Below are 24,297 nucleotides of genomic sequence, written 5' to 3'. Positions count from 1 at the left end.
AAAAACTGTAAGGCTTTAATTGCAATTGTGGAAAGAGAAATGTGACTCTGAAATCAAAGCCAAGGGCTGGCTCTTTGGGAAATCTAAAACTGCTTTTTTTGGGGGGGGGGAGGGGAGGGAGAGGAGGAGGGGGAGGTGAAAACAGATGAGAATCAGCTCAGTCCATCCGCTGGGATGGTGCTCTTTGGATGCCTGAAGCGGGGGCTGGGCGGGACGGGGGGGGGGGGGGGAGTCAAGCCTGCGCCCTCCTCCCACTTGACTTGGGGACACTTTGGGGGATGGAGGTTTTCTGGGGTATTTGGTGGGGGGTGGGGACGGGCAGCAGGCATTTGGGGTTTTAATATGGAGGGAGCAGCCGGGCAATTTTTTTAAATAACATTTTTTATGTTGGGCTGCGGGGAATGGGGTTTTTTAGATTACAGTCGGTGCAGGGAGGGAGACTGGGGCAGCTCTGGTAAGGATTTCGCTGGTCAGAGCTAACCAGCTAGGGGTTTGATTCCCCTAAGTTATTTTCCCACAGGCACAGGACACAAGAAAAGCCTTAGTAAATCAGGCCCTAAGCTTGCTAAGTCTGAGCTCTTAGACAGAACACCTGGCCCATTGGGTTCAGCTGAAAATTTGGCTATAGCTAGCACTTATCTTTATGTATTTATTAATGAATAATTGATATTTCTTGGCTTTGAAAATGCACCGCAGAGTGAAGGAGTCCCGCTATCTCCAGGCCCATCCTCCCCCTCGGTGACTTCTCCTGCCGCATTCACTGCCAGAGGGCGAGACGCACGCAGTCCTCACCTCCAGCCAAGAGACAACTGTCGGACCATCCCACTGAGCGAAGGGGGTGCCTTTCCTCCGCGCCTCTTCCAAAAGGTCATGTCTAGAGAATGAACAGGGCAGCGGGCATTAATTCTCTGCTCCAGGAGCTCAGGTACTGAGAGCAAGTGTGGCTGCTTTATAGGGGATTTAGGGACCAAGCACACCAGTTTGCACCCAGTGGAAATAGGGATGAAATACAACGAAGAAGGCCACTTGAAACCGAAAATGGCCTATGAAAATACCCCCAAATTTTGGGATATATTTTAATTTGTTATTTTTAACAACAATTTAAAAAAAAAAAAAAACAAAAAAAAACCCAGATCTCCTGCAGCCCAAGAATCATCTTCCTGCCTTGTCACACAATTTAACCTGGGGTCCAGGCCTGCCCTGCTGGACCTCCACAAGCCCCACTCCTGCCACAAATCTAACCCAGCCGGGTCCCTCCCAGGCCCAGCCGAGACATCCCTGTGCCCTTCACAACCCTACCCCCGTTAAAATCTGCCAGGGAGCTCTCTCTCCTCGGCCCGCACTTACCCCCCTTCCCATGGTCCTGGCTCGTACCACGGCACCAAGCACCTTAAATATGGCGCTGCCTGCCTGGGGGACAGCACCAAGCTGACATCACTTCGGGGCTTGCCTGCGCCATAAATGTACGGCCGGCCATACATTTAAGGACACCACTGCCAGTCAACACACGCCACGCGCACAGAAAATCTCACTTTCTCCGCAGTCTCCGGTCCTTCTCGGCCTGCGTGCCCAGTTTTCCAAAGCCCGGCGAATCCTGGAACACGAACTCCACATCTGGCGCGATACCTGCGGGAAAGGATTTCAAGAGGATTCTGCTCAGAGTCCAGCCCCGGAAACCTCTTCTCCGACCTCTGTTTAATGAGCCGGCGGAAGGGAAGAAAGGAGGGCGACCTTCCAGCTCCAGGCCCCGACCTTCTGTGCTGTCGCCTACGTGCTAAGCTCTACTGGGCAGGAACCTTGCTCTCAAGCACTAATCCCTGACGGGCAAGCCACTTACGGGCAATTGATGTCGTGCCCAAAAGGGCTTAAAGGCCAGAGGCAGAGCTATGTGGGAAAACGCAGGGGCCAGCATTCGAGGGCGGGACAGGGCAGGGACCACTACCTCATGTAACAAAGAGTGGAGATTCTATTCCCCCCGTATATGGGGTGGGCAGTTTTGTAAAAGGCGGTTTCTGCCAGCGGAAGGCCCTTTGAAAGTCACCCCCCTCGCTATGTGCCACCGGTCCCCAGCTCGGTCCCCTCCTTCCTCCCTATCTCTGCCCTGCCTTTTCCACTCTGAACCTTGCACATAAAGCTGCCAGGGCTTTGGGGTACTCTCTTCTTTTCACTGCACTGGGCATGGGCGGGAGCACAGTGAGGGGGGGTCCTCCCGCCTCCCAGTTGGGCCTCGGGAATTTGTGGGGTTCCAGGTGGGGCAGAAGGCAGGAGGGGACCTGGAGCCAGCTCTTGAATGTTCAGATCTGGCGGGTGGGAGGGGAAGGACATGGGCCACTGTGATGCTGACAGAGGTGGGGGGATGTGAGAGGGACTGGGCACTAAGTCATCAACGCTTTTTTTTTTTTTTTTAATGTGGGTGGCCTCGCTTAACATTTCTAACGTGGAAGCGTTACCCCTAGTTTAGTTTATGCTTCCAGGTGTTTGCCTGTCAGAAACAGGTGAGTTAAAACCCTCGCTCCCAGCGGGACGGGTTTTGGCTATCGAGGGGTGGGATGGGAGGGTCCGGGGGGGGGGGCGGGGGAGAGGTGCACCCAAGTCCTTTGATACTGTGGGGTCTGAAGATCTGGGGAAAGGGTGCCATGGGAGCCCAGAGATGTTTGGGGACTGCGGGGTGGCCAGCCCGACAGGACCCTTTATATATAAGCCTGGAGAAGGGAAACATTCTGGCCGCAGGCCCTTTGATTTTTTCCTTTTTTTTATATTGATGGCACTACTTCTTTGAAGATATTCAGTTAAGTAGAACGTTATAGAGCTATACAAGACCGGATTACTTTAGGCCAGCTCTGAAGCATACCTAAAGTTATCCGGCTAACCTAGCCAGATATTCCCAATTTTCAACTAGGTTAGCCAGATACCTCAACCCTTTCCAGGAATGCCTCTTTTATCTGGCTAAATATGCCAAAATTTCCAATTAGATGAATAACTTTAGAGTTATCCGTCTAAATGGCTTTTGAATATGATCCTCTTAGTAGTTATCAGCTAAATTGTGGCCGCTGAACGGGTCGGGTATTCAGACATCAACACTTAGCCGGTTAAGTCCCTACTTATCAGGCTAAGTGGTGCTGAATATCAATCTCTTAGGTGCTAAGCTGGATGAAATTTTCACCTGGAAGAATCTACTATCGAGTTAAATACCTTTGAAAATCATCCTTGAATGAACAGAGGTCTTTTCCCATGTCTCCTTCCTGTATATCTACCATGAGAGAGACCTTCTCCATATCTCCTTCCTGTATCTACCATGAGAGAGACTTTCTTCTATGTCTTCTTCCTGAAGACTAATGAGAGATCTTCTCTCATGTCACCTTCCTCTATCTACAATGAGAGAGAAGTTCTCCATATCTCCTTCCTGTATCTACAAGGAGAGACACCTTCTCCTATGTCTCCTTCCTGTATCTACCATGAGAGAGACTTTCTTCTATGTCTTCTTCCTGAAGACTAATGAGAGAACTTCTCTCATGTCACCTTCCTCTATCTACAATGAGAGAGACCTTCTCCCATGTCTCCTTCCTGAAGGCTATAATGAGAAGAGATGTCTCATGTCTCCTTCTGAAAATGCTAATGAGCGAGACCTTGCCGCATTGCTCCTTCCTTGCCCAGATGGATGAAGCGTGCTTTCTCCTTCTTCCCGAACAAACGTCCAATGGAGGATTTGATTCCCTTTTTCTTCACGCCTTTGTGCAGCGAGTCCTGGCTGCTGCCGCTGCTGCTGGGATTGCTGGCCTGATCATCCAGGGAGCTGGGAAAGGGAGACAACCAAAACAATGTTGTCTCCTTATGTTTTCTTACATTTTACACCAATTACAGCGTCAGCCAGTAATTAAGCCTGGAAATCTGCGGCTAGTCATCGGATGGGCTACATGCACTATGTTCTTCTCCCTGCCTTTGACGCAGGAAGCGAAGAGACTTCTCTCACCTAGTTTTCCTGATTCTTAGGGATTTTCACACGATAAAGAAGGGATAATGAAACAGCGAAACTCTCTTGCAGCGATTTTCTTCCTGAATCCCCACCAATCCCCTTCAAGTCTCACAGGGGTCCCTACTGCTTTGTTTACCTTGGCCCATCCTCCAGGTTCAGTGCCAGGGGTGCGAACTTCTCCAGTCGCAGGTTCCGGGGAGAGGGAGGAGGTGAAAGTTCACATTTTATGGTGGCCTTATCCTCACTGCTCTCCTCCCGCGTCACTGGCGACTGCACAAAGAAGAAAAAACCAGGGGTGGTCAAGACCAACAGACATTGCACACCAGGAGGGCCAGATTGGGTTCATGGGCCCCACATAAGACACAGATCCAAATGTCAGGAGCAGAATCAGTGTCTTAAGCAGCGTGAGGGTCTCTCTATCCCCCTTCCCCATCTAATACTGCACAGGTCCGGGAAGTGAAGTCTTTCTGCCCACGTAACCCCCATGATGTACCCAAGTGAAGCCTTCCAAAACTGCCTCCTAAAATTGCAGAAACTAAAACATTAATAAAGATCTTAAGGACCACATTTAAAGATTAAGCGAGGGGGGGGAAAATCCCTTCTAAATTCTGTGTATTTTCTGTGCGCTCCGGCTTCGTATTTGTGAAAAAAAACAAAAAAACCTCACCCCAGTCTCCTCCAATACGCGCTAAGCCAACTGCGTAAAAATTCCACGCCAGACCCTATTTCACTGCAGTTTTCGAATGGCATGAGTTTTACCTCAGTTTAAATTGGGGGACCGCCATCACCCCATCAAGGCATGTTAAAGCATATAGCGTGAAAACGCGGCACGTGGGTAACGTGTCAGACTCACCAGTATTTTCCGACGGTGCTTCCTTAGGTCACTAGGCTGATTGAACAAGCGAGAAGACAAAATATTAAGGGGTTAGCACCAAGCTCTTTTGTTATGTAAAAAACTGCAAGATCCCACTCCATTAAAGCAGTGTTGGATTTAAGCCCCGAGATACTCCACTTTTCTGCACAAATCTGATACCATGAATATCGACAAGCTAAAGCCCAGAATTCCACACAGAATAAAGCTGTGATTGAGCAGGACTTCCCATGATGGCGCTGTCCTGACTGTGCATGACATCCTGCGGTGGCGCTGTCCTGACTGTGCACGATGTCCCATGGAGCAGCAGTAAGTAAGTGAGCACAAAATCATGAGTAGATGTGACCTAGTGCTTAGAGCAATGGACTGGGAACCTATCTGAGCTGCTGTGGAGGGGTTTATTGATTTTTTTTTTAGTATTTTATGTAATTTATTGATGATTTATACGGATGGGTTGGTTTTAACTCTAATATTATATGTTGTGATTGTATTTGTTTTTCATGCTTATTATAAATTGCTGCAGTAGCATTTTGCCAAATTGAAGTAAAAAATATTCAGTGAGCAGTAAGCAATAAAGTTAACCGGATATTCAACAGAACATGGCCGGTACGTGATCCGCTGAATACACCCAGCTCAGGTTATTCAGAAACAGTTAACCGGGTGCTTTTAGCACAGGTGTTATTCCAACTAACTTTAGCCAAGTGGTGCTGAATATTAGCTCTCACCGGCTAAAATGTAACCACAACCATATCACTGCCTCTTTTCATCCAGCAAAATTTTGTGCAGTCGGACATCAAGTGAGATATTCAAATCTTGCGCTTTGTCTAGATAACTTGTTACCCGGGCAAACCATATCTATATTAGGGGTGTGTGCATCAATAAAGATTCATTTTATTTTGTTTCACCACTTCACTTTTTTTTTTGTTTTCGTCAAGATTTTTTTTTGCATTTTAAAATTTTTGTTTTATGTGCACTTTTTTGAGTTGGTGGTGCACACTATTTTTGATTTTGTGGGCACTATGTGAGTTGTAATAGTGCACACTAACTCACACATAGGGGTAGATTTTCAGACGAGCGCGAACAGCCTACTTTTGTTTGCGCTCCAGGCGCAAACAAAAGTACGCTGGATTTTAGTAGATACGCGCGGAGCCGCGCGTATCCACTAAAATCCTGGATCGGCGCGCGCAAGGCTATCGATTTTGTATAGCCTGCGCGCGCCGAGCCGCGCTGCCTCCCCCCGTTCCCTCCAAGGCCGCTCCGAAATCGGAGCGGCCTCGGAGGGAACTTTCCTTTGCCCTCCCCTCACCTTACCCTCCCTTCCCCTACCTAACCCACCCGCCCGGCCCTGTCTACACCCCCCCCTTACCTTTGTCGGGGGATTTACGCCTCCCGGAGGGAGACGTAAATCCCCGCGCGCCAGCGGGCCTGCTGCGCGCCGGGCCGCGACCTGGGGGCGGGTACGGAGGGCGCGGCCACGCCCCCGGGCCGTAGCCACGCCCCGTACCCGCCCCCAAAACGCGGCCGACACGCCCCCGGAACGCCGCGACGACCGGGCCCGCCCCCCGACACGCCCCCGACACGCCCCCCTCCGAGAACCCCGGGACTTACGCGAGTCCCGGGGCTCTGCGCGCGCCGGGAGGCCTATGTAAAATAGGCTTCCCGGCGCGCAGGGCCCTGCTCGCCTAAATCCGCCCGGTTTTGGGCGGATTTAGGCGAGCAGGGCTCTGAAAATCTACCCCATAGTGTGCACTAACTCAAAATAGTGTGCACTAAATGAAAAATTTAAAAAACAAAATTTTGTGAATGTATTTATTGTTTTGGTTTAGAAACAATATGAAACAAAATAGGCATTAAAAACAAAAGCATGTCCCTAATCTATAATCAACCTACAGAAGGACAAGGATTCAAATCCTGCTTCTCCCACATTGACACTCCTTGTGTCCTTGGGTTGAGCAAGCTTAGGTAGCTTCAACTGAAAATCAGCTCCACGCCCTTTTCAAAGTGGAGTCTTGTGTTCCTACTCCTGAAAACCTCACAATTTAATCTCAGTGGGGACTTTTTACTAATGACGCACCTTAGCGTAATTTGATAAGTAGGCCCCTAAGTCTGAGTGGCTCAGGGACTCACTGAAGGCCATGGATCTAGGAGTATCTGAGTTCCCCGCTCTGTACTCTCACCCCTCCACCACTCTTCCCACTTAGGAGCAGATTATTCAATAGAAAAAGGTTTTCCATACAATGAGAAAAAAGGTAGTTTGGAATACGATGCCAAGAAGCTTTGAGTTTGATTTGGCTTGGGTACTAAACGAGCAGTTTTAACAAGCTCAGAGAGACAAGCGGAGAGACAATAATCCTGTGTCTGTTTCTTTCTGATCTTGTACAGCAAAACTTGGAGATGATTTGGGGATGGAGGGGAGCAAAGGCAGAGCCAGTCCTCCTATGCACCCTAAAGAGCCATGGTCTTGCATTCAGTTGGCTGTGAAGCAACCATCCTTCCAGCTCATCTTGATCTACTGATTTCCCTTAACTGCTGGCAGGCTTCTAGGCCATTTGGATCCTATTCGAGCCTCACTTCATGACCAGGAAAGGAAACAGGGAGGTATCTGAAGTCCGTTTGTGATTGACAGGCTTCCTCCCTTTTAGTCTCTCTCTCCACCCCCCACCCCCCTTCACTAGCCAAGTGTCCCAGCAGCAGTGCTCCAGCCCAGTCTCACAAATCATGCCCCCCCCCCACGGCTTTCAGAATCCAGCAAGCGGATGCCCACAAACCAGGTCGTTGGATGTTGCTGTCGAGCAGCATCTGCTATTCTCTCCCAGAGGCTCCAAAGCAACCTCTACAGAGCACCTCCCAGACCCCTACTGACCCCAAGGAAACAGGAGTCGTAGCCTGCTGGGTGGCGGCATTGCTGGGATACTGCATGGGCTCAGGGCAAGCTGTTTTAATGGATACAAGGAGGTCCTCACACAATGCGTCATGGTCTGCTTACAAATGCACAAATGTAAAATAACTGCATGATAGTAGAGCACGCGTTAGAATGGCCTTCTTTGCTCTTGCCATCATGTTACATGCACAGTATTAGAAGACAATCATCTCTCTTTGGAAATGGTGACTGTTGTTTCATGTGCAATAGGAGAACATGGCCTGGGTATTAAGGTTTGGGAAACCTACCAGAGTCATGATGCCCATGCGGCCCAGCTCGTGGGGGGTACTCCATAAGGACAGCTTTGGTGTTGAGCGGCCGCTGATGGGGGCTGAGGGGCTTGACAGTGACAGGGTGGTGAGGGACGTTGGGATGGACAGCCTCTTGCGACACTGGGTGAGATTCAGGGCCTCCATGCTTCCACCAGTCACAGCGGTCTCAATCTCTTCAGCTCGGAGCTCGGCAGATGCTTTCTCTTCCTGAATCATCCTGCGGAAACAATGCAACAAGGCTGTGGTGAGAGCCAGAGGAAAGCAAAGGGCCGGGCAGGCGGGAGGTGGGGGTCAGGAAAAGGTAAAATGGTGATATCTCTGTAACATTTATCGTCAAAACCTCATCTGAAACATAGAAATGACGGCAGAAAAGGACCAATGGTCCATCCAGTCTGCCCTGCAAGCTTCCCATGGTGGTATCTGCCGTGCAGGCTACCCCCATGGATGATCAGTCAGTTATGCTTGACCTGCTTTGCTTATGGACTTAGCCGTACAATCAGTCCTGTGTTTTTTCCTTAATGTCCGCACATCAGTACCCCAGACTGTAAAAACGTCTTGGCTCATGTTGGTTGTCCCTGAATCCAAACTCCTCTTTCCCTCCACCCCCCACCACCCTCCTTCGAAGCAGAGAACGATGTTGCAGTTGCATTAAACCCTACCATTGAAGCAGAGAGCAATGATGGAGTTGCATCAATGGTATCAAGGCTTATTGGTTAAGGGTAGTAATCTCATGCCTTCTGTTAAGGGTGGTAACTTCTGCTCTGTGCAGGTTACACTTATGCTTATCAGTTTCCCAAACTGTAAGAGTTGGGCTCCTCAGTTGCTGTTTAAATCCAATTCCCCTTGTCCCCTGCCGTTGAAGCAGAGAGCAATGATGGAGATGCATCAACGGTATCAAGGCTTATTGGTTAAGGGTAGTAGTAATCTCATGCCTTCTGTTAAGGGTGGTAACTTCTGCTCTGTGCAGGTTACACCCATGCTTATCAGTTTCCTAAACTGTAAGAGTCGGGCTCCTCAGTTGCTGTCTAAATCCAATTCCCCTTGTCCCCTGCCATTGAAGCAGAGAGCAATGATGGAGTTGCATCAATGGTATCAAGGCTTATTGGTTAAGGGTAGTAACCCCGCACCAGCAAGTTATCCCCATGCACGCTTTCTTCGTTTCCTGTAGGACTTGGCCGTAGAAGCAGACCTGTGCTTTTTCCTTTATGTCTGCTGTGTTTATTTAAAGCCATTCATAATTAGATTTGATTTATCATTACTGCGTAACAGAATCCCAGACCATGGAAGTCGGGGCCCTCGGTTGTCATCTGAATCCAATTCCTCTTTTCTCCCCTGCCGTCTAAGCAGGGGAGAAAAGCTTATTGGTTACTTATTGGTTACTTATTGGTTAAGGGTAGTAATCTCCATGCCTTCTGCTAAGGGGTAGTAACTGCTGTACCAGCAAGTTACCCCCTGAACGCTTATTTCATTGCCGTCCTCTAGCCTCTAGAGATCCAGTATTTATCCAAAGCTCCTTTGAATTCTTTGACTGATCTTTTCTTCACCACTTCCTCCGGAAGGGAAGTACTGTGTCCGGTACTGGAGGTTGCACATCCAGAAACGCATAGACGGGAAAGAGACCTTCTAGAGGACGAAAACCAAAATGGTGTGTGCGGTGAGTACTCCAGAAACCTTATGAAGGGATACCTGAGGACCCAAACAGGCACACCCACTAGTAGAGGAAGGACATTGCAAGGTATTAATAACGCACAGGGAGCAGACACTTCTCGGTGAGGATGTTCCAGAGCAAGGTGTCCTGATGTAAGGCTGGAAGTGGGTAGACACAGAAACTAGATAAGGAAATGTTTTCTTACAGAAAGGATGGTGAATGCATGGAATGGCCTCACGGGAGAGGCGGAGGCAAGGCAAGGCAAAAACAGTAAAAAAAAAAAAATTTCAAGAAAGCCTGGGAATAAACAGAAAGAATTAATAGCAGTGGGAAAGTGAAGATCCCATAGGGTCTGTGATATTGCAGTACGCAGGGAGCATGGGCAGATTGTCATCTCTGCTTCTATTTCAATCTACTCAGGCACTGGGGACTATAATCTACTCTTCCATTGAGTTTTATTTCACTTCAAATTATCCTCCTTATTGTCAGATGAAGGCTTGATGATGGAGCAGTTCTGGCCATGCACATTTACTAGAGGAATTATTCTATGGGCTGTACGGCTAGGCTGGTGTCGGAAAACGCGGGAGAACGGCTGTACCTAATCTCTTCATTAATAGCATTGAGCTGTTCCTGCAGCATCAACGCCAGGGTCTGCGTGTCCGAGTGTCCGCTGGACGACAGCACCTCCATGGAACCAAAGACCGTGTCTCTGCCATCGTCCTCGTCAAGGTCTGACAGCTCCAGATCGCTGTCGGTAGTGTGCGCCATGGTGCCGGGTACTCCGGGCAGCGGAACATGGTCCAGATCCTGCCAAGAAGAAGCCACAACATTAAGCAGAGGGAAGAAGGCATTCAATGGCATTAAACTGCTTTTCTTGGCCCAATGGCCGTTCCTTTATCCCCCTCAGCATCACAATCTCCCGCCTGGATCACAAATGCACTGGGAGTGAACAGAACATAACTGGTGTGGCAGTTGCCTCATGGAGCACTGCGGGCAGGGCAGGATAAGGCTTCCAAGGATATTAATGTTCCCCTATTGAATAAGCAGTTCCTTTCACGATACAACAGATGGAGTTTATCAGCTACTGCCAGATACTATTAATAGACTGTTATCATGTCAATTACTTCATTTAGGAGCCACGAAAATTTGCACCTGCTTTGTGTACAGATACTTTGTGAATGGAGAATTACACGCACAGATTTCCAAATACGATCCACCTGTTCAACCTCTGCACACCACCAGAACACCTTCTGCGATCCCATTACCCTTGGACAAGTCAACCCTATGGCTTTAGCTCAGATTTCTCCGGCTAAATATCTATGAGATCCTCCTCCGGGCCACGAAGACCCTCAGCAAGCACAATTTGTAAATCCTCTCCAGTGATCGGCTGCCCATTTCTTATTAAGAGGACGCGCATCACAATATTTTTACAAAGAGGCTCGTGCAATTACGAAGGGTTTTGTTTAATCAATTAAAAATTGATGGGGATGTGCATGCAAAACCTTCAAATAGAGCACTAAAACCCTCATTAGCTATTCTCACCCTATTCTCTAACAAGAGCTAAATATTACTAAGGGCATGGGTCCCTGGTAAATTTAGCAGCCGCTTGGAGCCTGGTGCTAAATTTGCCAGCATTAACACAGAGGGAAAGATCTTGTCCTCGGATCCTCTTCCTAATCTCAACATATGAATATTTGTATTTAGTTATATAGGGGGTCCATATTCACAAGTTAGCCCGCTAAATTAATATTTGGACACTTAGCCGGCTACATTCTAGTAGAATTTAGCCAGATAAGTTAGAGACGTTCCAGGGGCATAACGGGGAGGAGTTTAGTTAGCCGGACGTGTTATTCAGAGTTAGCTGGCTAATTCTGGTCGGCCCGTAGAGCTGTCCTAGAGTTAGCCAGTTCAACTTATTCGGCTAACTTTAAGATGGCCGGGTATATTCAGCGGCACGGCTGCACCACTGAATATACAATGCTAGTTAGCAGAGCTGCACAGTGGCTGAGTACGGACAGCTTATACCTTTTCATTGGCAGCTCAAGGCGAATGGGTCAGGGGATTTGTACTGGGAATGAGAGGGAGAGGGTTGCCGGGACTAAGTTATAGCGTGGTTGTATGTTGTCGTGTTCTCTGCGTTGTATTTCTCTCTCATTGGATTTGGATTTGATTGTTGTAACCTGTTCTGGGTGTTTTGCGCCAAGATGGGCTGGAAACCTAATATATGGAATGAAATTCATCTCTACAGGACAGGAGATTATAAAGCAATTTACAGTTGTATGAGAGCTGCTATCTCAGATAAAAGTGTGGTTTATTTAATAGTGCAGCAGCAGGCTGAAACGTTAGAGGCATTGAGAAGGAATCAGTGTTAAAGGCGACTGCTAGTGTGGATCTGGAGCTGTAGGGCAAGCAATTAAATCACATAACAAGGGTCATTGTCAAATGAACTTCTGCATGACAAATGGGGTTTTACCTGCAGAAATGACCCGTTTAAAACCTTCCCGCCCAATATGCAGGTACAGTCTGCATGGGCGTAACTTTAGGTGCATAGTGGAAAGGTGTTCTGGTGGGGCGGGGGGTGCATGAGACTGGGCGGGGTTTGGGCTTACTTTTCGATTTTGAAAAGCACATGCACGCATTTTCTTGTAACAACTCCCCGCACAAATCAGCAGACGTAACTTGTCTGGGCAAAAAACTTACGGGCCTAAAATTAGCTTTGAAAATTGATGCAATTTGTGCATGTAAGAGCCCACAAAAGTATGCAGGCTGTCATACAATTATCCCCGATGAGCGCAGGGGGGCAAGAGATGGCACAATAATGCAGCCTTCCAGAAGGAGTGAGGTTTCCTGTAGTGTGTCTGTAGCAACACACAAAAGTGGATGACTTCTAATCGTAAAGAATTCAAAAAATTACTAAAAACTCATTTATTCATTCAAGCTTTTCATTTACAATAATATCTAAATCACTTGTATCTGCATCCTATTTTTAACATTGTTTGTATAAAGTGTTTGCATTGTTTTTAAAATTATGTATGTGTTTTGAACATTTGTAAACCGCCTAGACGGATATATCATATCCATTTGTGCGGTATATAAAAACTTTAAATAAATAAATACCATGCAGCGCATGGCTCAACACATGACTGGACGCGCGTCCATATCCCCGATGCAAAATAGGGGTTAGCGCCCCCGATACAAAGGAAAATGAGCCTCCCACGCTCACATTTTTTACCCTCAAAAATTAACACCTGCCCTGGAGCAGGCTTTAATTCATGAGGCGTCCAAAAGGTGTACAGAAAAGCAGAAAATACTGCTTTTCTGTAGTTCCTCCGACTTAATATCATGGCGATATTAAGTTGGAGGAACCAAAAAAGGAGAACCCTAAAAAATATATATATATTAATTAAAAAATAAATAAAAAGTGTGCCATCCATTTTCCTAGCCCGAGGCTGTACACAGGTTAGGAAAATGGATGCTAGTAAAATTGAGGACCTGTTTTCCTAACCCGCTGACAGCCACCTCTCCTGAGTGCCCGCTGCCGACGAGGCGCTAGTGAGGCACAATTTTCCCAGTGCCTCCTTTTTATCATGGCAGCCCATTTAAATATAACATTGGGCGCCCCAGAGAGGTGCGTCAGCGGGCACTCAATCACGAGCCACCCGTTTTCCGCGAGCGCATCAACCTGTATGCGGGCCAGTCAAAGTGGCACTTTGCATACTGAGAAGCACCATGGGCTTTTCGGCGTTCCCTGGCTTGACTGGGGCTGAGGGTGCTGTGGAGGGGAGTCCCAGTCGTTTTAACACAGCAACGCCCACTGACTGGATTGAAAGTCCACCACTGTAAGGTTTTGCAAAGAGCCCTGATGTGTGTCCAGCAGCCGAGGACCATGGCTACGATGACTGGACTCTGTAGGGAGGTACAGATATACATCCACGCCACACAATGGCGCTGGAATCCTGGCCCGCCAGCATCATTTTGAAACAGAGTCCTGGAGGGGCAGGAGAGTCTGGGGTGTGCCCCTGCCCCTTTGATCCACAGAGGAGGTTAGTGGTGGGGGGAGGTCCCTCTGCATTTGAAAATGAAAAGAAACAAGTGAAATTTTGTTTTTGTTTTGTTTTGTTTTCAAAATGAAATGAAATGGAAATTTTGTTCAAATCTCCTGTTTCGTTTCAGATAAAAGCACATCCCTATATATATATAATTTAGAACTGTTAATAATAACATCAGGGTTAAGCACTTTGTGATTACCCAGAGTTGTCAAATAGAAATATTGGTACCATGTATTTTTACTGAAATTTGCTAATATAAAGTTGAGTTATATCAAGTTGTATAAAATTACATTAATGTTTATCATTACAGTATTTAAAGGAAATATTATGTAATTTCTATTTTGAAAATTTTGCACAAAGTGAGACTGGTGTGGTTGAGTATGAATGAAAGTTGATTTTAGTGAGGTAGAGATGAGATATGTGTCATTTTATGAAAGTCTGAATTTGTGATATTTGTTGATATAAAAATGAAATAAAGGAAATATCAGAAAGAATATAATTGTGCTTTTACTCCACTCTGAAATGAGTGTTTTTGATTGTTATTATTTAATAGGCACAAGAAGAGAGAGTAGCATTGCCTAATATTAGGATTGCTATATATATATATACATACATATACATATATATACATACACACACACACACACACACACACACACACACACATGAATATATATAAATATACACACACACACACCTACATGAATGTACTGCAGTGTAGAATTAGCTGTTTCTTTGAAATGTATTTGAGTGTTTTATGTACCGTCATTCCATGTGAGAATCACTAGATCACAACGGTGCACAGGTTTAACACTCACAGACAAAGGTAGGCATGCATACAGGTAAACATTGAAGGAAACATTTCAAATCTAAGGGTGTACCTCAAAGACAGACATATAGGATACATCTGTAATCATTATAAGGGGAGGGGGTCGAGAGAATGGGGTAATGTTCAATGTTCAAATAGTTTGGGATAACCGCTAAATTCATGTTTATGCCCACACACCCATTTACAATACTTGTGTAGGCACACAAGCACTAAATCAATATAAAAATAAGTCGATATACACTCAGGAACAAAAATGAATAAGATCTTAAAGTTATTCCCTCCCCAATACACACTGCTGAAAATAACCTAGCATGCTGCCCTGGCTGAAATCCAGGCTCTTCCACGGGCACAATAAAGGCCTCTTTCTGCCTTTCGGAGAGGTGGGCTTAGGCTGAGCTCCCCGCAGCTGTCACTGCATTATGAAATGGCAAATCCCCCCCCCCCCCCCCCCATGAATTCTTACAGGCCAAGGCAGCTGTCACGGAGGCAGAGGTTTGCGACACACGCCGGAGCGGCTGTGCGGCTCAGGGAGTAACCAGATCCAGCCCAATTAAGCACTCCTGGGCCATTCATTACAGAATCGGCAGGCAGGGAACGCCGAAAAGCCCATGGCGCTTCAGCACCGATCGCTCCCCGTATCCAGAGCGCACCGCGTTCCCTTCCCTGGCACGCTTTCGAGAAAGGGCTTTCGGTTTTCCGTGGGAAAACAAATACACGCACCCGTATTGGAGACACACAAAAAAAATAATAATAATAATACTGATTGAATTAGCACAGGATGGAAGCTTGGGAGTTCACCAAGGAGAAGTTCCTACCAGCGGCAGCCGGGCTGCATCCACAGAACCCTCCCCCCCCCCCCCCCCACTCAGACATTCACCTGCGTGGACGTCCTGACGAGGAGTCTGTGACTAAGGATCCGCTGTCCTGTGCCCTCATGAAGGAGAGGGACCGCAGGCCCCAAACCAAAAACAGCCTGCAGCTCGCACCATTCCTCTTCTCCCCATTGGGCAGGAGGTGGGGGTGACAGCAGAGCACATGCATGTGTGTTCCTCGTCTCTGGGGATGCCTGCCTCCGCCTCCCCCCCCCCCCCCCCCCCCACAGCACATCTCCAGTTTAGTAAGGAAGTGCTGGAAAGGACGAGGAGGAGGAGGAGGAGGCGGCAGGCACCCACAGAGACAGTGAGCCCCTGTGCACTCCACATCCACGGTGCTGGAACCTCTAGACATGTGCCTGGATGGGCAGACAAGACAGGCTGAATGCTCTTTTTCTGCTGTTGTGTTCCTATGTTACAGAGCAGGATAAAAAAAGGCTGCAGGTAGGGGCTAGAGGCTACAAGCAGGCAGGTAGGAGACAGGGAATGGGCCTGTGAGGCCAGGGACCACTGAGCCTGGGAGCTGGGAGAGGGGAAGACTAGTGCCGGTGGAGGCACGGAGAGTGCGGCTGGTGGGTGTGAGACTGGGGGCGTCTGGATCACAGAGCTGGTGAATAGGGGAGGTGGGAGACAGGCTGAAGGGATATTCACTGGGGGAGGTGGGTGCAGCCATGCATATATATATACATGCACATAAATAAAACCAAAGAAGGATACCACAGACTCTTAACCCTAAGACATCTGAAACCATTTCTCAACCCAGACGATTTCAGAACAGTCCTGCAACTACTCATTTTCTCCACATTCGACTATTGCAACTCCTTACTAGTAGGAATACCCTTTTCAACCCTCAAACCTCTACAAATATTACAAAACTCAGCAGCCAGAGTCCTAACAGGAACAAAAAGAAATGACCACATAACGCCCATATTAACATCACTCCACTGGCTTCCTATCACTGCAAGTATTGCCTAGAAAAGCAATGACCATCATTCACAAAATTTTAAACAAAGATGACCAAGGCCTAAACATGCTTAACATAACTCATCAAAAACCCTCTAGAAACCAACACTCCAATAACTCAAGTTACTTAAACATCCCTACCATAAAAGATGCACATCTTACAACAAGAGAAAGAGTCTTCTCCATCGCATTCCCCAAACTCTGGAACACACTACCTGAAGACTTGAAAACTCAGCACAACATAAAAACGTTCAAAAAAGACCTAAAAACTTTTTTATTCCGCAAATTCTTCACTGACCCACTATCAACTGACCATACCAACCATCAAATGAACTCTCAACTCTAATCTCCAACCAAACTCGCTTCCCTCCACTTCCAACCCAAGAATAGTTATTTGACCTGACTTGTTTATTTCTATATATGCTCATTCTGTTATAATGTTTCAATACTGTTAAGAAAATAATATTCACTTTGTAAACCGTTATGATGGCTCTACCGAATAACGGTATATAAAACTCATCAAATAAATAAAAATAAATAAATATACAGTTTGGCCTTGCTATAGCCTCTCTTTCGGCAGTAAGGAGAACATGTGGCACAAAGTGTTCCCTCACCTTGGTCGCTTCCACCTGGAGACCTGGAAACCGTCCCTTCAGAGTTCGTCGCAGCATGGGGGACAAGCCGACAGCCTCGGGCAGCACCTCCACGCCGGAGCTGGGCAGGTGCCTCACATCCGAAGTGCTGCCGACGTGTGAGCTGAAAGAAACACAGACAGACATCAAACGGCGGGCTCGCCTGCTGCGTGTGACGAGTTTCTGGAGGGAAGCAGTGCTGCTCCCAATATGCATCGCCCAATAATTCTGCCAGCTCCCAGAACAGAAGCACTGCCCCGCTCAACAGCTTCTCCTCCCACCGCAGACAAACGGAAGCCAGGGTGGTGGTGAGTTTATCGTCGGATTCCTCTGGTATTGCAGCGCCCACCTGAGACATCCGTGCCATAGGAATGCCAACAAGCTTCATGTCGCCCCCGATGCTTCTATGGACCACTGATGCACTGGAGTAAGAAGACAGACTCAGCCCGACTTTTAGGCACAGAGTTTGTCAGCTCCCCCCCCCCCCCCCCCCCATACCTATGATTTCAGCTGATAAACAGCTACTAAAAATCAGGAAATGTGGCCAGGTGATCACAAGTTAGATATTGCACACCTTTAACAAGTCAGCCCCAAGAAAGGAAATACGTGATGTGGGTTAGGAAAGGATTGAATTTGATGGTCCACCTACACGTAACCGCGTAAAAAAAAAACCATGAGGACAGAAGGAGTCTTTGGTCAAAATAGAAAGAAGGAACAAGAAGGAACAAGAAGGCCAGTGAGCCAGGGAGCATGAACCATCGCTCATCTTGAAAGGGAAGATAGCACACAAAACCTTCCAAGGCTCTCTCGTTTGTGGATGATTAAACCAAGGAATGCTTAATAACTGAAAAAGAAATGGAATCAGGAGCTGACAGGATGGAACAATCCCTGCCACCTATGTGAACTGCATTGCTTTAAATAATTGTTCTAAAACCGTCCCAGACACAAAGCCATAATGTCAGAAAGGGCTTCCCATTCCCCAGTTGGGAGGTGTCTGAGGGTTTGGAGATTAATTATTGTGAAGGATGCCAGAGGGTTCTTTGCTCTTTCCTTTTGGGCCCTCTTCCTCAAGGTGGAAGCGTCTGGGGCTCTACAAGGCAAGAAACCTGGATAGTTTTCCTCTCCAAAGTGGCCCCTACTGTGAGGGAGTCTGAGTCTAAGAAGATTCCTTTGGAGAGGAAAGCTTTCCCAGATCTCATCCACTGCAGCTCCCGTCTCCGTTTGTGACCCTTGTCCGTGATCAGCAAGAGCTTGTGAGCGGTAGTAAGCATGGTGTCTAAGGAGCCCTGAACTATGCAATCGCAATCTGCACCCAGCATCAGATCCCCCCCCCCCCCCCCCCCGCGAAAAAGTAATATGCGAAGAAGAGACCGGAGAGAGTCCATCGCAAGAGAAGCTGTGGACGGGGGCCCGTGTGAGGACACCGCAGAATCCATACGAGTCCAGGTGCTTGCATCTGAATCCCATCTGGAAGCATCCAGTATGGGAGTCCCCAGAAGGCCCAGGGGGTCAGAGGGAAAGGCATCTGCCTCAGGTCCTGCGGATAAGCGGCTCACTCACTTCACTTGCGCCCCATGAGGGAGGGTGCCATCGACGTGAAGACACCCGGGTGGCTCTCGTTAAAGATTTCAGTGGCGTGTCGGGCACGCACCTTTCAGAAGCTATCGTAGATTAAATAAATCACTTTCGTTTTTCCCGCTGCTGGACTGCATTTGTGCTCTGGAGCTGCTGAGAAAAGCCTGTAAGAGAAGATGCATCGTGGCCCAGAGGGATCCATTAACTAATGCACCTGTTTAAGCCAGGCTGCCAGATCGTCTGATAAAGAACAATTGCATTTGCTGTTTCTTTGGTGGGGATGCTTTAGTTCCGTATGCAGCTGCCCCTTCCTTGAAACGACTACATCTCAGCCCATCATCCTGCAAAATGTTTCACGGAGATAAATCCTGTAGACCCCGCTGCTAATGGCCGTGAGGTGCTGCTGAGCTGGGAGACTCGGGACAACCAGCGGTCAGCGAGCAACCCCCAAAAGAAGCACTAACTAGTGCTCCAGCCCGCCTCTCAGCCACAGGAGGGGACCTCAGTGCTGGAGCTATAATAAGGAAGACCGAAAGGACTGCTGGGAAGAAGCAAAGAGCGACCCAATAAGCAGACAGGCGGTGTCTGATAACTCCTAGTGAGAGCCAGATGAGGAGGAAGGAGAGTGGACATGTAAGGGAGAGAAAGATGACCAACTTCAGGGTCCGTTCCATGTGTCACTTGGCATTCTCTCTCCTGGAAGGAGAGCAGTCAATTTCACAATAAGATCTTCTAACATAGTTTAGGGTTGAGTTGAGGAGCAGGCGGGTCTATGCCATTATTTTATTTTGATTTGAATTATGGATGTCTTATTGTCCACCACCTAGGGCCTAGGTATTGGTGGTCTAAAATAAATAAATAATAATAATAATGCTGAATATCCCATGTAAGTTAGCCAGATAAGTCTTATCCTGTGATGCCACACATCCACCTCTGCTTGTTCGGGACTGTATAGACATCCTGTGACAGCATTCATTTAATTAATTTAAAATCATTTATAGCCTGCCATTCTTAAGTAAAAGCCATAACAAGGTGGATACAATATACACATTGACAATAAATGATACATAAACATAATACAAAACAAGAATTCAAACAAACATGATAAATACATCACATAAATATATAATGCAGCAAAATATAACAATCAGTCATGGATAGGAGGATGTAGTGTTTTATAATCAGCCTTATCCAGGTAGTCTGATCATGCCAACCAATTAGGAGAATGTTATGCAAACAAACTAGCACATTGGTGTGTTAATTAGAGATGGTGACCTATTTAATCTAATGTATCAACAATGTTCTCTGACACTGCTTCCAAATTGCCTTGCTGGTAATCTTGCACTCTCCTGGGATACCCCATTTCCAATAAAGACTTTTCTCTTGAAGTTGCAGTATTAAGTGTTTATTTTACAGCCCACAACGGCAGTCCTAAAAGTTATCAGGATAACGAACTTTTTTCCGGATATACTCAGCGAAACACACTGCCTGCATTCTGCGGAACATGCCAGTGACGTTATGCGGATAACTTGCCCGCTCGCTGGCGCTGTGAATACGGAGGGGCTCTGTATCGCCTGTGGTCTTTCGCAGGAGACAATCAGGGCAGACAGCTGGTTACTGCTGCACTGAGAAGTATTGAATTACCTTGCATGCGTGCTCTCAGCGGGGACCCCACTTTTGGATTTCAACTGCTCAACCTCAACGTGTAACTTTTCAATTTCGTTTGCCAGCCTTCCCTGAAAAAAAAAAGTTAGAAAAATGGCTAACGGAAAAGAGGCAGACTTTTGCACGTCATCTGCTCAGACTCTAAAGCGTTTGCTGCTGGGGTGAAAGATGCAATCCCAATCCCCGTTCTCTCTGCTCTTGGTGTTGCCCAGCTCCTCCCCTTCAGCAGGCCTTCTCCTCACTGCCCACACAGGAACCGGGCAAAGAAAAGCCCAGGCGGCCCAATCTTTAGACACTGGATAGCCAGATAAGTAGGAATGATCTGGTTATATTCAGCGGCTGCTAGTTAGCCGGATAAGTCAGTTCTCTAGCTTACCTGGTTAGCCGGACAATTTGGGGGCGGGCACCGGGCGGATCAGAGCACTGCTGCTTATCTGCCCAAGTTAGACCTGCTCAATAGCAAGGCTGAGATAAACAGATCATTTTTCAGTACTGACGCCAGGGAGTCCTGGACCTTTTCTCATTGGCACTGACCAAAGAGTCAAAGCCTTTCCCTACCTCTCCCCAGGTGAACACAAGAGCTCAGACCCAGAGACAGAGGAGGGAAACGGCAACCCTCAGAAGAGGCGACTGCTGTAATGTTCGGCAAGGCATTCCCCAGGAATACCCACAAATTCGGCAGCCCTCAGAGATCTGCTCCTGGAGAGAGGCTCTTATAGCCCCATCCTGCTGTGCAGAACAAGCCTGAGCATTCCAGGGCTTCTCCTCCCCAGTCAGGAATGCGTCTGCTCCTCGTCCTCCCACCACGCCAGATTAGGCCTCCTCAATGCTCTTCCTGCCTGCCCACCTCTCACAATCTTCCTCCCTGCGCCTCCTCAACGCTCTTCCAGCCTGCCCACCTCTCATACTCTTCCTCCCTGCGCCTCCTCAACGCTCTTCCAGCCTGCCCACCTCTCATACTCTTCCTCCCTGCGCCTCCTCAATGCTCTTCCTGCCTGCCCACCTCTCACACTCTTCCTCCCTGCGCCTCCTCAACGCTCTTCCAGCCTGCCCACCTCTCATACTCTTCCTCCCTGCGCCTCCTCAGTGCTCTTCCTGCCTGCCCACCTCTCACACTCTTCCTCCCTGCACCTCCTCAATGCTCTTCCGGCCTGCCCACCTCTCACACTCTTCCTCCCTGCGCCTCAATGCTCTTCCGGCCTGCCCACCTCTCACACTCTTCCTCCCTGCGCCTCCTCAACGCTCTTCCGGCCTGCCCACCTCTCACACTCTTCCTCCCTGCGCCTCCTCAACGCTCTTCCGGCCTGCCCACCTCTCACACTCTTCCTCCCTGCGCCTCCTCAACGCTCTTCCGGCCTGCCCACCTCTCACACTCTTCCTCCCTGCGCCTCCTCAACGCTCTTCCGGCCTGCCCACCTCTCACACTCTTCCTCCCTGCGCCTCCTCAACGCTCTTCCGGCCTGCCCACCTCTCACACTCTTCCTCCCTGCGCCTCCTCAACGCTCTTCCGGCCTGCCCACCTCTCACACTCTTCCTCCCTGCGCCTCCTCAATGCTCTTCCGGCCTGCCCACCTCTCACACTCTTCCTCCCTGCGCCTCCCCAATGCTCTTCCGGCCTGCCCACCTCTCACACTCTTCCTCCCTGCACATTAACGGCACAGCACGCCACGCTACGTCACACCTGCTCCAGTGGGCAATACTGCTAAACCTAACCGGAGCGTTTTGGTGGCCTTGGCATTCTCCTGGAGCTTCCTGCTCACTGGGCTTTGCTTCCCAACATTGTAGCTGCCCTGGGAGCTCATCTCGACTTGCTCCATAGCATTTTACCTTCTCGTCCAAGGCCGCCATCCGCTCGTTCAGATGCAGTTGTAACCGTTCATTAGACTCGGTCAGTAATCGTTCCACCGTGTCCGACAAGCGCTTACTGTGCTCCTCGTTCATTCGCTCTCGCTGACGGGCCTGGAAATGGAACCAGCCCATTACATAAATCTGGAAACCTGCGCCCAGAACCAGAACATGACGGAACATGCAAACCCATCCCATTATAGGATATCTAACCCAAGATGCATGAACTTGGACCCAGAACCAACCCCTGACAGGATACCCAGATCTAGAGACCCACAGACCTATATCCAGAGTCAGCACATTACAGGAGATCCAGATGCTGCCAGGTACCAGGCATTTCCAGAAGAACTGCATTGCAATGGGGGATTTCTCCAAGCTGCGTCCTGCCGATATTTTCTTCGGCAGGACAGAGGTAGGATAACTCTTCCTGTTAATCCCTGGAATTCTCTCTCCAGTTAATGAGGATTGGCCTCCCCTTACCCTGGCCAGCTCTTGGTTCTTCTCCGTTAGCTGATTCTCCAAGTGCCGCAGACGTTCCTCGATGCTTCCATGCTTCTCTTCGGCCTGCGAAAATCACAAGAAACTTCATGGGGAGTGTTCATTAAAGGCAGGAACACCCCCCACCCCTCACAGACATCCCGTGCAAGCCCCCTCTCATGACCTCGACATCCTACGGGAATATTCCCCGCGCACGCTCTCCTTGCAGTCACACCCTCCGTTTCAAAACCCGCAATGTCTTAGGTCAGTGACATGCACCTTTAATTATAATCCTGCCCCCTATTTTGGAAACATTTTCCAAGTCCACCCTACGGCTGTTCATATTACATTTGTATTTTACATGCATTGGTTTGATGGCTGCAGGAGGCTCCGATGCAGTGCCCCACTAACAGTGGTAGTGGTGAAGCAAGAGGAAACATCTAACGTCTTAACAGTCCCTTGGGAATGGGGTAAAATTCCACATGGAGAGAGGGAATCTTAGCGGTTTTGGTTTTGCCTGACCTTATCTACAAAGCGTTTGATATTAATCCTGCCGCCTTGAAGGGCGAGTCGCAGGATGTTCCTGCAGGAGTGATGAAAGCAGTTTGTAAAGAGGTCCCTGAAGAGGGCTGGAGCAGGACGCTGATGAGAAACAGGACACCCCCCCCCCCCACCCCCCTCCAGGTAAGCAGAAGACCTCCCAGGAATCAGTCATAGGATTGTTAAACTGAAGAGAGATTTCTACAGCTCAGGATGTCCACGGAACCGATACCGATAGTATTCCATAGCATCAATCATCATTTTGAGAGGATTTACTCCCATTCTGCGTCTCTGGATGGATTCTCCTGAAAATATCCTGTTTCCTCTATAGGGCACCCAAAGCTGCATTAGGCAGTAGAATCCACAGCAATAAAACTTACTTTCTTAAAATCAAACCAAATTTCTGTCTGAGTACCGTTAAATTGTATCCTCATTATACAGTGACCTTCTAAATCCTTATACACATTCTGCTCCTTGGTTTTCTGGTTTCAGGCTCAATCCATGCCATTTGTTTTTGCCCTGGGGCATCTAAACGGGCTCCAGCAGTTCAGATAAGACCTCGGACAGGCTCCCATTTCCCTTCCTATTTCCGCGTTTCTGCACCCTCACCTTCCTCAGGGCCACGATCCTCTCAGCAAGTTCTGCCTCCACTTCAGGCAGCGTCTCGGCTCTCCTCTCCATCTGCTGCAGCCTCTGCTCTGCCAGCTCCAGCCGCTCCTGGAGGTTCCGGGCCCTGTCCTCGGACTGCAACACACCCCAGGGGGAGACATGCACAGCACAAGACAAGAATCCTGCTGGTTATACGTGACAGAAAGAGAACAGAGACACTAGTGCTACGTGGTACCGTGGGACACAGTGACCTGAGAGGTGCACGTCAATTCCATGACGACAGAGACGTGAGTGCTACAGAGTGAAGCACAGTGACAGAGATACGAGAGCTGCATGACACACGGTGACCTGAGAGAGCCTGTACGGGTACGTCAGCCTTTCTAATTCTGATGCTTAATGCCTTGTGTGTTAAAAGCTATATGCCTCCCTAGCAAGGAGAAGGACCCTCCCACCCACCCCATTTCCTGTTTTTCCTATTATAGATTGATTGAGAAGCAAACATTCAATTCTCCCAGCTTTACCCTATTACATAAAACGATCCCTGTCTGCAATTAAAC

The 24,297-nt window shown here is 48.3% G+C and overlaps 1 protein-coding gene across 8 annotated transcripts in view; it reads right to left on the bottom strand.

Annotated features, from left to right (window-relative positions):
* Positions 1–24,297, bottom strand: part of PPFIA4 (PTPRF interacting protein alpha 4) — a 76,059-nt gene that overhangs the window by 29,387 nt on the left and 22,375 nt on the right. For all 8 annotated transcript variants that reach the window (XM_029572603.1, XM_029572606.1, XM_029572605.1 and 5 more), the window contains 12 exons: positions 23,741–23,875; positions 22,595–22,678; positions 22,097–22,228; positions 20,249–20,340; positions 17,012–17,153; positions 10,283–10,491; positions 8,013–8,253; positions 4,827–4,862; positions 4,110–4,243; positions 3,627–3,793; positions 1,533–1,626; positions 793–874 (listed from right to left, as the gene is read on the bottom strand). In XM_029572603.1, coding sequence (XP_029428463.1) covers positions 793–874; positions 1,533–1,626; positions 3,627–3,793; positions 4,110–4,243; positions 4,827–4,862; positions 8,013–8,253; positions 10,283–10,491; positions 17,012–17,153; positions 20,249–20,340; positions 22,097–22,228; positions 22,595–22,678; positions 23,741–23,875 — 1,548 coding nt within the window. The remainder of the gene's footprint in view (positions 1–792; positions 875–1,532; positions 1,627–3,626; positions 3,794–4,109; positions 4,244–4,826; positions 4,863–8,012; positions 8,254–10,282; positions 10,492–17,011; positions 17,154–20,248; positions 20,341–22,096; positions 22,229–22,594; positions 22,679–23,740; positions 23,876–24,297) is intronic.

Source organism: Rhinatrema bivittatum, chromosome 12, assembly GCF_901001135.1.
Source record: "Rhinatrema bivittatum chromosome 12, aRhiBiv1.1, whole genome shotgun sequence".
Taxonomy (NCBI): Eukaryota; Metazoa; Chordata; class Amphibia; order Gymnophiona; family Rhinatrematidae; genus Rhinatrema; species Rhinatrema bivittatum.
The sequence above is the reverse complement of the archived record's forward strand: the minus strand, read 5'-3'. Positions and strand labels throughout refer to the sequence as shown.